The 13072-nt window shown below is 41.6% G+C and overlaps 1 protein-coding gene across 7 annotated transcripts in view; it reads right to left on the bottom strand.

Moving 5' to 3' along the window:
- VPS13D (vacuolar protein sorting 13 homolog D) overlaps positions 1 to 13072 on the bottom strand; it is a 244855-nt gene that overhangs the window by 167891 nt on the left and 63892 nt on the right. For 6 of the 7 annotated variants that reach the window (XM_079912392.1, XM_079912393.1, XM_079912394.1 and 3 more), the window contains 5 exons: positions 9028 to 9199; positions 8732 to 8844; positions 6620 to 6832; positions 3112 to 3377; positions 1592 to 1725 (listed from right to left, as the gene is read on the bottom strand). In XM_079912392.1, the coding sequence (XP_079768518.1) occupies positions 1592 to 1725; positions 3112 to 3377; positions 6620 to 6832; positions 8732 to 8844; positions 9028 to 9199 (898 nt within the window). The remainder of the gene's footprint in view (positions 1 to 1591; positions 1726 to 3111; positions 3378 to 6619; positions 6833 to 8731; positions 8845 to 9027; positions 9200 to 13072) is intronic. The other variant, XM_079912395.1, reaches the window with a different exon arrangement.

Below are 13072 nucleotides of genomic sequence, written 5' to 3'. Positions count from 1 at the left end.
CATTATATTATTGTTTACTTTGTGTATGTTTGAAATGTTCTATAATTTAAAAAAAAAACATATTTATGGGGGGAGAAAAGGGAGAAAAGGGTCCCATCCTAGGACCAAATTATGTTGCACGCTCAAGAAGACAGAAGAAAGCATTGCTTTGGTCTCCCTTGCTCCCTCCCCGCTTTCTGGCATTTTCTAGTGCTACTGAAAAACATGCGCCACCAAGGTCCTCTGCTGTATTCGAGATTAACTCATCATTTTGCTTTCTTTGTAAGTTCTCCCCCAATGACGTATTAGGGAGGTCTTAAATTCAGATCCAATTGTGCTGCCTAAAGAACAAGATTGAAAGGAATTTCCAGGAATCTCAAATATTTTGCCTGTAGTTTTTCTAAGGGTTTGGAGCAGGAAAGTTTCATTTTCCTTTTTCCTTCAGGGGCTTCTGCTACACAAAACCCAACTGTACCTGACAGTTCATTAATTAATCACTAAACTTTTCCATTCAAAGCTGGTATTGTGGTGGCTTGGAAAGCAGATGAATCGCAATTTCATGACCAACTCACATCACATCACACCAGCATGCAAATCCCTCTCCTCTCACACTGAGGTTTCTTTACATGAGAGAAACAAGTGGTAGAGAAATAAAATCTCTACAGGTTTTATTCAGCTATTTCTGACCAGAAAAAAAAAAAAAAAGAAGTTCCATATGCTGCTGACAGTGAAAATAATTTTTGTTCGTTCAACCTCTGAAATACCACTGGAAAGAACTGGGTATGAAAAAGCTTAATCATAAATGGGAAGGAAATGATGAGTATCCCTAACCAAATATTCTAATATTCTAACAAGAGGAATGTTAGTTGAGATCAGTGACTTAAGAACATTTGACAGAGATAATAATCTACCTCGTTTCTCCTTCTGTCTCCACACATCCTGGCTTAAAAAGAGGCAGAGCAGTTTCTGCTGGACATTGTATAATGTAATTTTCTGGCTACAAAAGCCATCCCAGTGCAAATCAGCCCCTTCATGAGATCAGATCAGAACCACAAGCACCTCTATTAGAGACTCAGTCCTTTAGGTCAGGCCTGACTCTCTAGACGTGCCCTTTTATACATCAGATATTCCCAGAAGGATAACACAAAAAGTCCTTAACACTTTTATAGACAAGTTTCCATGACCATAAAGCCCTAGGTCTTTGGAGGGACAAGCACTGAACGTGGGGGGAAGGGGATACAGGAGCAACAAGGACCCCTTCCTCACCTTCACAGTTCGCCAGGGCCTAGACCTGCAGAACTGGAGGACACGACAAGGAGCCCGGCGGGATAATGGGGACTAGAAGAGTTTCCTCGAACTTTCTGAGGAAGGGAGGGCGAGAGAGAAAGAGGTAAAAGTCCCTCCACACATTCACAGCCTGACACTGGGCGACTGAATTCACACATTAGAATAACCTGGTAGATTTGAGGAGAAAATGAAGAGACGAGGACAAGGGCCCTCCAATCCCATTCATTATTTCCCTGAATGAAAGTTTAGGAGGTAAAATTCTCCTCCAGATGCTTTTCTCTTGAGCCAAACATTTAGTGTTTCAATCAACACACAGACTTCTTACCTCAATGCCAAACAAACTTCCTGAAAAGGGCCGATCGACAAACCGGGGCTTATAGGTGAGCACTGTGGTGCCTTTGAGAATGATGGCGTTGGTATCGAAGCAGGACACATCTTCAACGACCACAAACTCCGTGCCTGGAAAGGACGGCATCGTCAACTAAGCCAAAGCTGTGAGGTGGAAAGCAGCAGGCTGTCGCAAACCAGGCAGCACGTTTACTGGGCGGGGGCTGACACATCGGCCAGAAAGGTGCGTTCTGCAGGACGCCTGCCGACACTCGCTTCACTCCCACCCCGAACAAGTTCTCTGTATCTGGCCAGCCACAGCTGAGCTGACAGAGCACTGCACAGGCAGAAAAGACTGGGATGCAGTTTCTCTCTTTAGCATATAGTTTTAAGCTAGGTCTCCTGGGAGGCAGAACAGACATTCAGAAGCTCCCTCGCCAAATGACGACTTGTTTTAAAAATCCCAGGAAGTGGATTCAGATACTAATGTTGGCTAGGCAGCATAAAGCACTAGGTCATCTATGTAGCTGTTTAAGTTGTTTACAAAGAATGTGGACTAATTTAACGTAGACTTTTTTTTTTTTTTAAATGATCTTTTTTTTTTTTTTTTTTTTTTGTTTGTGGTATGCGGGCCTCTCACTGTTGTGGCCTCTCCCGTTGTGGAGCACAGGCTCCGGACGTGCAGGCTCAGCGGCCATGGCTCACGGGCCCAGCCGCTCCATGGCATGTGGGATCTTCCCGGACCGGGGCACGAACCCGTGTCCCCTGCATCGGCAGGCAGACTCTCAACCACTAGACTTTTTTTAATTAGTAGATACAGACAGTTTTCTATTCATCTGTACATGGCAAATTTACTTTTCGTTTTCATCAAAAAACATGTATAAATTGAACTTTTGAAACTAAATCCACTTCAAGTGCAGTGTGCTCTCCAGCTTCTTCCAAACCACTGAGCAGTAGATAGGGTATATCACAGACAGAACAATAAACAGTATATCTTAGTACAGTACATCTTATGTACAGATGTACTGTAAGAGTCTACTAGTTAACAAAAACTGTAGTAAATCTGCTTGTAAAGGAAAATATTCTTTTTGTAAAGAAAGTAACAATCCCCTCACTTATTTATCTTCTACACTGAGATGTTCACATACCACCTTTGCTTAAACTCTGTAAGGTACAACTGCTGAGGCCCTAGAGATCAAACAGAAAATTGAAGCCAGATTTAACATTGGGAAAAAAGACCACTGCCCAGGTGGGTATTCAGGCCAGGCATATGCATTAGGGCAGCAGAGGAGAGGGACTAGATCCTGAAGCCCAGTGTGGGTCAGCTCAGTGTGGGCCAGGCAATCCCACCTGAAAACGGAGGTCAGGAACTTTGACACCTGTTGGTCTGCAAAGGACGCAAATGTGTAAGAGTGCTCGTGTCAAAATGCAGAGGCAGCAGAAAAGTCATCCTGTAAGACACATATGGAGCCTAATATCCAAACTAAGAATCAGTGACTCACAACTACATATACTTACCTGTTACATTGACCTTGACCTCCAGGTGCTTTTCAGTAGACACAGGAAGGGAAGACCGCTTGGTAACTACTCCACTTTTCACGGTTTTGGGAATTACAGCAGATTCACTGCTAGGGTTACGGTGGCGTGAAGGAGTAACTTTAGTTTGCTTCTTAATATCACTGGGGGTGTGGAGAAAATCGTGCACTAACACTAGCCAGTCAAATATGAGAAACACACGGAGATTGTTGAGAACTACTGTGAAACAGGAGGAATCCTTTGTAGACCTGCAAGAAGGAAGATCATAAAAATAAAATAGGAAAAGAGAAATATGATATTTCATTAACTTGCAAATATGTGACTCAATTGGGGCAGGTGGTACTCCAGCATTTTCTAAACTGAACTTTGAGTATCAATAAACTCTGAATCCGGGTTTAATAAAATATTCAGTGTATGTTTTCAGAAGTCAGTCAGATTCTTCAACAAAAAGGAATACGCTATAAGAAAGCAATAGAGTGCATGTCGTCCAGCAGTTCCCAACCGGGTGATTCTGTCCCCTGGAGACATTTTTGCCACAACTGAAGGGGTTCCTACAGGCATCTAGGCATCTGGTGCGCAGAAGTCAGGGACGAGGCTAAACATCCCACAACGTACAGGAGAGGCTCCACAACACGGAATGTTCTAATCCACAATGTCACCAGCGCTGAGGCTGAGAAATGCCGGTGTAGTAGGAAGAGCGCAGGCTTAAATCTTGTCACTTATAAGCTGTGTTATCTTGGGTAAGCCACCTACCTTCTCTGAGCCTGCTTCGCCACTTATAAACTGAGAAATAATAACACTGTAAGAGATAAAGCACCGGGCACATAACAGGTTCGAAAAATGTCAGTTCCCTTCCCTACAGGCTGTTTCTAGAAGATCAATGAGGTACTCTTTCTTTGATGTCTAGGGTCACTTCTTTATAAACATCCAATTTACATACTAGTATGAAATGGTTTTTCTAGCTGGAACCGGCCTGAAAGCCCGTATCTTTTAGCCAAAGAAGGTAGACAAATAAGATGACATTAACTGTGGGTGTAACCCCAAGTGCCCTAGAAGTAGAGATGCGGGAGAAGGGGAGAGAGTATTAGTTCTGTTGTCCTCATTATCCCAAATTCTATATTTGGGGTGAAATATAGAATTATAGTCCAAGGAGGACTCTCAGGCCTGGCCTCAAACCATGGTGCGGTCAGGGGCTTGTCCAGGCCCTGTTAGTATATCAGCAGGCAGAGAGGGGTAAGATAGAAGAAGGATGGGCTAGGGACACCCCTGTAGAGTTTTCTGGGTTGAACTTTGTTCTATGAGCCCAAAATCACTTCTGGGGCTCTGCTTCACATACCTGCTTCCCAGTCCTAAAAGGGGCTTCTATTCAGGAAAAGCTGATTTGGAGATATTTTTAAGGCTGGCCTCTCTAGGCTCTTATTTCTCCTAAACCTGGCTCACTGCCTCTAGAAAAAGGGCACAATGGTGCATGTCTCCTTCATACAGACACAGCATTTTTCACAGAAACACTTTACCCTTTTGTAATAGAGAAAAAATGTTGCCCTCAGTAAAATTTTTCCACCCCATTTTGAACACAGATCGTCAGAGCTATGAACTAACTGGAAAAGTCAAAGTGTGTCTGATCCCTTTTCTGGAAAATATTTCAAGGCTTTAAACACTGTGAAGTGATTTATATTTGACACACAAATTCCCAACAGAAGAGCAATTCTTCTTGAGACACAGAAGGCGTTCAAAAGTTCCAATCAAGAGAACATTTTAACCCTATCACTAACAATGGTATTTCTGTTAGCAAGAGCCAAGGTGTAGGACTTTATTACTAGCCTCCAAGAAATTATACACCTTCAGTATATAAATATATCAACATTTTAAGGCTCCTTCTACATTAAAAATATGATAAGTGGGACAACTAGATGATATTTAGGAAGCCAGATCAACAGCAAAGCAAACCCAAAAGGAAACTGTTTCTGCAGATGCGCCAAAGAGCAATAGACGTAAGCCCTCTGTTCAAATAAACATCATCTTCAAACAAAGGAACTGCAAATCACAGCCAGCTTATCATCTGACTACAGTCAGGCCAATCACTAAAATGTGGTAGGCCTGACAAGTGTTAGAAAAGACACGGGTTTTGAAATCAGAGGCCCAAGCCCAAGTCTCAGCTCTGACTACTTCATTCACTGGCTGTGTGATCTTAGAAGAGTTATTTAACCCCCTCCAAGCTTCTATATCAGTATCCGTAAAACAGGGAAGAAGTGACCCACTGGACAGACTTGTGAGAATTAAGTTAAAGGTGGGTAAAGTGCCTGGCCCATGGTGCAGCTCAGTAAGAGGCAACTAGCATTCTTATTACTGAACTTTTTCAAAGTTCATGCAGAAGTTTAAATATCTACTTTGCTAGACTTCCTAAAGGCATATGGAGATAGCGACCCCGCCCTAAAAAAACCTCAACCCCGAGGAATTCACTGAACAGCACGCTGAAATGTCAGACATATTTAAACATACAAATGTAAGAACAATCTTGATAATTTTTTTTTCCTTTTTTGCCTAACCAAGATGTTTTTCCCAGCCTTCTTACTTACTGGTTTATATTTACAATTTATCTGATAACATTAAGCACTAAGAGAATGAAACCAACATCAGTTCCAAAGGTCTCCTTTTGAATCTCTATCGATCAGACCTAATTTTTCAGTTTTCCAGTATAAGCCCACCTAGTCATAAAATCTTACAGTAGTGTGTCATCAAATAACACAAGCTACATCAGGAATCATCACAACAGCTCCCATCTGTGCCAAGTGGTATATGCCAGAATATCTTAAGCACTACCTCCACCCTATGCATGAGGTGGGTCAGGTGGGCACAGTTATTCTTTCCTATTTCATAGAAGATGAAAATGCAGCTGAAAGAGATGAAGGAACTTGTCCTTGGATGCATTACTAGAAAGTGGTAGAGCGAGGTTTGAGCCCAGCTATACGATCCGCAAACATGGGCTCTTTCTACACACAACACTGCCTCCCATAATACCAGGAAGAAAAACATAATCTAGTTCAAAGAGACTAAAGCTCTTTTTACATGGAGAAGTCAGTCATTAAGACTTGCATGAACAAATCAATAATGCAAGTCAAAACCACTTTCGCTTCTGCTATTTCTATAGACCGAAAGACTTTTATTTTCCTCTTACATAAGCACAATTTCTTCCTTCCCCAAGTCACTTTACATATTAAAACAGTCTACAGCTGCTTAATTTTAAGAATCTGGTTTAATTCTAAACAACTTTTTTTTAAGGCAACAGAGACATCTTTTGGCCAATAAATGAAACTGCATGGTTACAGGAATACTAATATACGGTGTGCTGCACTGATAAGCCATTATCTATTTATCTTCCCACTGATTCCTTGCTCCTTTGATGTTCGAAAGCCGACGTGGTCTTGGCCCAATGTCCACAGAAGGAAATGTCCTGATAAAGAAAGGCAAAGTCAGGGTCTGGATCCCCTACCTGAAATGCAGTTCGATCTGAATGGATCCTTGGGTAGTGCTGCTGTTCTTAGAGGGCTGAAAGATACAGGTGAATACGTTTGTCATGCCAGGACTGGTCTTCTGCCCAGCATAGCGGGTGTCAAAAGCCATCATGGAATGGGAAACCAAGTTAACGGACTTCGTTTGGTTGGAAAAGCTCTCATAGAGCAGTTTACATTTCTTGAAGTCAAATCTAAGGGAGAAAGCAGACAAGATGTTGAACGCTTCCATTTTACAAAATTATGTACATTTAAGATAAAAGAACAAAATCATAAATATGCCTAAGTTCTATGAAGAATAACTTCCACTCTGAGATCTGTCACAGATTTTAACAGTGTCCCCAAAATGGATTTAGTGTCACTTTGCCTTGTATCTCACTTTCCATTTCCAAGGAGATGCTCTTGTCCGTAGGAACTTCGTGAGGAATAACAATACCACGTATTGATTATATACTTGGTTCACTAGCGTTCTCATTTCTCACCTAAGTTTAGTAACACTATATATTTGTGATAATCCCCAAGAGATAATAAGGGTCCCTTTAGTCCTTCATCGGTCAACTCCTAGTCTGCGTGGAAGATTCTCTCTCCAGAATCGGCTGAATTTTTACATAAGACCACTAAAGTTTACTGGGAACTGCCACAACAAATACTTTTCATACAGAGAAATAATGCAGCTGATGCAACAACAGAGAATGCATCTGGAACTGCCACTGTTTTAATAACAGAGAAAGCTGCAATGGGCAATCCATACAGAATTACTCCACATTGGAAAAAAAGCTAAGGGCATAACCAGTCATCAGAAAAAACTGCTGGCCCACAAGATAATCAATCTGGGACCCCAGCTCCACCATACCATGTTCTGATCAGCTGAATTAGATACGGGCCTGAATGAATTTTTAAGGGAAATACAAAATAGAAGATAGAGTGCTTCCATGGAAAAATTACTAGACTTGAAGTCCTGTTTTCAAATACTGAACCACTTTTCCAGCCATATGATTGACCTTACACTAGTCAAAAACTCTATCTGGAAAACAGGAGTAATATCTGCTCAACTTTCCATGGCTGTCAAGAGATGAAAATGAAAAGATTATCAAGTGTGAAAATACAATGCACTCTTGAGGGTTTTATACCAGTAATCGCAAATTTCTGGCCTACACTAACCAAGAAAATGACATAAATTAGTGAACTGCTGGGTAAGCACATGCCTTATCTAAAGGCTGCCCAAGTTGTTGCTCAGTTTCCAGATGCTTCCAATTGAGAACACGGGCCCAGTACTGCCAAAGCTTCTAATTTTTCAAAAGCTGAAATCCAGACTTTTTATGTGCAATTCCCCAGTTTTCAAATGTTGGCCAGTTAGGCAGTCATCACTGCTGCTCCAGATAGCTCTGGGGCTCCCCCATGCAGACACACAGCAAAACTACCTCCTGACTCCTTTGCGCTCCTGTGGGACCACGTTCTAGCCCCACGGGGTTTACCAGGGATTCCACTGCCGTTCAAGACCACTCCAGGGCTATTGTTTTTCTTGCTGGCACAGCAAACTGCTGTCAGTCAGAGTAACTAGAGTGAGCAGAGCAGCCCAAGACCCATAACAGACATGAAACACGAGGAGAAAAAAACATCGTCACTGTTCTAAGTCACTGGTATTTTGGAGTGCCTTTACTACAGCCTAACCTCAACTATCTTGACTGATAGAGACTGATGAATTTAAACTTTTAAAAAGCACTGCGGGGCTTCCCTGGTGGCGCAGTGGTTGAGAGTCTGTCTGCCGATGCAGGGGACACGGGTTCGTGTCCCGGTCCGGGAAGATCCCACATGCCGCGGAGCGGCTGGGCCCATGAGCCATGGCCACTGAGCCTGCGCGTCTGGAGCCTGTGCTCCACAACGGGAGAGGCCACAGCGGTGGGAGGCCCGTGTACCGCCCCAAAAAAAAAAAAAAAAAAAAGCACTGCGCAGACCAACAAAAAGCATCTTGCGGGCAGACCACATTTAGCTGTGAACCACCACTCTGCGACCTCTGTTCTACGTCAGGGGACAATGTGTGTGTTATTTGTATTACCATTACTAACAGTAAAACACTATAATTAAAGCCATACCTGGCTAAGGACCCAGCACCTTCTTTTCCTTTTGGATCTTTCAGCTCCAGACTTACATTTACCATATCAATGAGGAAGCTCATGCACGTGTACACTTCTCCGCTCAGAACAGTCTGGAAGAGGAAAATGCTGATCAATTCATAGTCGATGCCAATCTAAAAATGGGGTCGATGTCATGAAGCCTAATTCACTCGTGGTTCCATCTTCTTTCCCCAGGTAACTTCGAGGAACAGATACCCAGGATGACCATCAGCTGAGACCACAAGAGTTACGGAGGAACCTAACATCGTACTCACATGAATGCTTGGGTCCTGTAAATCATAAGGCCGCAGGAATTCCTCTATGGGCTCTCCAAGGTTGTTCTCCAGTAAACCCCGGATCAGCCTGTATTTGTACAAATCCAGAGAGCAGTGGACTGAGGAGAGATTGCCGTGGACAGATATATCTGGCACAGTATGACTTATTTCTCTATGGAAAAAGAAAAAAGGTCACTTTCACAAACAAATCACTAACTTAATGTTGACATAGCTCACACCCAAATATAAGTGCTAACATATACCCACCTACATTATCAACCAATTAATTTACAACGTCCAATGACAAAAATTTCATGTGGGTCCACACGAAGCAAGTTAGTATAACGTGAGTGTCATGCGTCAGCTACAAAAGGCCACTTTTCTCCCAAAATATACATTTAGAAAGTCCCCAATCTGAGTTAACTAAGTAATCTATTAATAAAGAAAAATCTCATGAGACTCAGAAATAGCTTAAACATTATAGCTGGGAAAGCAATAAAAAAAAAAAAGATGACAAAACAGAAGGGAAACACACTCAAAGGTACAAAGAACAGAGGGGTGGGGGCTGGGGCAAACACAGGTGAAGGGGGTAAAGTGGTACAAACCTCCAGCTATAAAATAAACAAGTCATGGGGATGTACGATATAGCAGGGGTCTCCAACCCCCCCCGGGCCACAGACTGGTACGGGTCCACGGCCTGTTAGGAACCGGGCCACACAGCAGGAGGTGAGCGGTGGGTGAGCGAGTGAAGCTTCATCTGCATTTACAGCCGCTCCCCATCGCTCGCATTACCACCTGAGCTCCAGCTCCTGTCACATCAGCTGCGACACTAGATTCTCACAGGAGCGTGAACCCTACTGTGAACTGTGCACACGAGGGATCTAGGTTGCGCACTCCTTGTGAGAATCTAAAATGGACAACCTGGAAGAAAGGGACAAATTCTTAGAAAGGCATAACCTTCCAAGACTGAACCAGGAAGAAATAGAAAATATGAACAGACCAATCACAAGGAATGAAATTGAAACTGTGATTAAAAATCTTCCAACAAACCAAAGCCCAGGACCAGATGGCTTCACAGGTGAATTCTGTCAAACATTTAGAGAAGAGCTAACACCCATCCTTCTCAAACTCTTCCAAAAAATTGCAGAGGAAGGAACACTCCCAAACTCATTCTATGAGGCCACCATCACCCTGATACCAAAACAAGACAAAGATACTACAAAAAAAGAAAATTACAGACCAATATCACTGATGAATATAGATGCAAAAATCCTCAACAAAATACTAGCAAAGAGAATCCAACAACACATTAAAAGGATCATACACCATGATCAAGTGGGATTTACCCCAGGGATGCAAGGATTCTTCAATATACGCAAATCAATCAATGTGATACACCATATTAACAAATTGAAGAAGAAAAACCATATGATCATCTCAATAGATGCAGAAAAAGCTTTTGACAAAATTCAACACCCATTTATGATAAAAACTCTCCAGAAAGTGAGCACAGAGAGAACCTACCTCAACATAATAAAGGCCATATACGACAAACCCACAGCAAACATCATTCTCAATGGTGAAAAACTGGAAGCATTTCCTCTAAGATCAGGAACAAGACAAGGATGTCCACTCTTGCCACTATTGTTCAACATAGTTTCAAAGAAGAAAAAGAAATAGGAAAAGAACAAGTAAAACTGTCACTGTTTGCAGATGACTGGATACTTTTACACAGAGAATCCTAAAGATGCCACCAGAAAACTACCAGAGCTAATCAATGAATTTGGTAAAGTTGCAGGATACAAAATTAATGAACAGAAATCTCTTGCATTCCTATACACTAATGATGAAAAATCTGAAAGAGAAATTAAGGAAACACTCCCATTTACCACTGCAACAAAAAGAATAAAATACCTAGGAATAAACCAACCTAACAAGACAAAAGACCTGTATGCAGAAAACTGTAAGACACTAATGAAAGAAATTAAGGATGATACAAACAGATGGAGAGATATACCATGTTCTTGGATTGGAAGAATCAATATTATGAAAATGACTATACTACCCAAAGCAATCTACAGATTCAATGCAATCCCTATCAAATTACCAATGGCATTTTTTACAGATCTAGAACCAAAAAATCTTAAAATTTGTATGGAGACAAAAGACCCCAGATAGCCAAAGCAGTCTTGAGGGGAAAAAACGGAGCTGGAGGAATCAGACTCCCTGACTTCAGACTATACTACAAAGCTACAGTAATCAAGACAGTATGGTACTGGCACAAAAACAGAAATATAGATCAATGGAACAGGACAGAAAGCCCAGAGATAAACCCACGCACCTATGGTCAACTAATCTATGACAAAGAAGGCAAGGATATACAATGGAGAAAAGACAGTCTCTTCAATAAGTGGTGCTGGGAAAACTGGACAGCTACATGTAAAAGAATGAAATTAGAACACTCCCTAACACCATACACAAAAATAAACTCAAAATGGAGTTTATAGAGACCTAAATGTAAGACTGGACACTATAAAACTCTTAGAGGAAAACATAGGAAGAACACTCTGACATAAATCACAGCACGATCTTTCTTGATCCACCTCCTAGAGTAATGGAAATAAAAACAACAATAAACAAATGGGACCTAATGAAACTTAAAAGCTTTTGCACAGCAAAGGAAACCAGAAACAAGAAGAAAAGACAACCCTCAGAATGGGAGAAAATATCAGCCAACAAATCAATGAACAAAGGATTAATCTCCAAAATATATAAACAGTTCATGCAGCTCAATATTAAAAAAACAAACAACCCAATCCAAAAATAGGCAGAAGACCTAAATAGACATTTCTCCAAAGAAGACATACAGATGGCCAAAAAGCACATGGAAAGATGCTCAACATCACCAATTATTAGAGAAATGCAAATCAAAACTACAATGAGGGATCACCTCACACCAGTTAGAATGGGCATCATCAAAATCTACAAACAACAAATGCTGGAGAGGGTGTGGAGAAAAGGGAACTCTCTTGCACTGTTGGTGGGGATGTGAATTGATACAGCCACTATGGAGAACAGTATGGAGGTTCCGTAAAAAACTAAAAATAGAATTACCATATGACCCAGCAATCCCACTACTGGGCATATACCCAGAGAAAACCATAATTCAAAAGGACACATGTACCCCAATGTTCACTGCAGCACTATTTACAATAGCCAGGTCATGGAAGCAACCTAAATGCCCATCAACAGACGAATGGATAAAGAAGATGTGGCACATATATACAATGGAATATTACTCAGCCATAAAAAGGAACGAAATTGGGTCATTTGTAGAGACATGGAGGGATCTAGAGACTGTCATACAGAGTGAAGTAAGTCAGAAAGAGAAAAACAAATATCGTATATTAATGCATATATGTGGAACCTAGAAAAATTGTACAGACGAACCTGTTTGCAGGGCATAAATTGAGACACAGATGTAGAGAACAAACGTATGGACACCAACGGGGGAAAGTGGCAGGGGGGGAGGTGTGATGAACTGGGAGATTGGGATTGACATGTATACACTGATATGTATAAAACGGATAACTAATAAGGACCTGCTGTATAAAAAAATAAATAAAATAAAATTCAAAAAAAAAGAATCTAATGCCTGATGACCTGAGGTAGAGCTGAGGCAGTGATGCTAGCACTGGGGAGCAGCTGCAAACACAGATTATCATTAGCAGAGAAGTCTGACTGCACAGAGACCATAATAAATCAATTGCTTGCAGACTCATATCAAAACCCTACCAGTGAGTGGCAACTGAAAACAAGCTCAGGGCTCACGCTGATTCTGCATTATGGTGAGTTGTATAATTATTTCATTATGTATTAATATGTAATAATAATAAAGTGCACAATAAATGTAATACACTTGAATCATCCCAAAACCGCCCCCTACCCAGGTCTGTGGAAAAAGTGTCTTCCACGAAACTGGTCCCTGGTGCCAAAAAGGTTGGGGACCGCTGCTATACAGCATGAGGAATACGGTCAATAACAC

The sequence above is a fragment of the Stenella coeruleoalba genome, assembly GCF_951394435.1.
Source record: "Stenella coeruleoalba genome assembly, chromosome: 1".
Classification (NCBI taxonomy): Eukaryota; Metazoa; Chordata; class Mammalia; order Artiodactyla; family Delphinidae; genus Stenella; species Stenella coeruleoalba.
The sequence above is the reverse complement of the archived record's forward strand: the minus strand, read 5'-3'. Positions and strand labels throughout refer to the sequence as shown.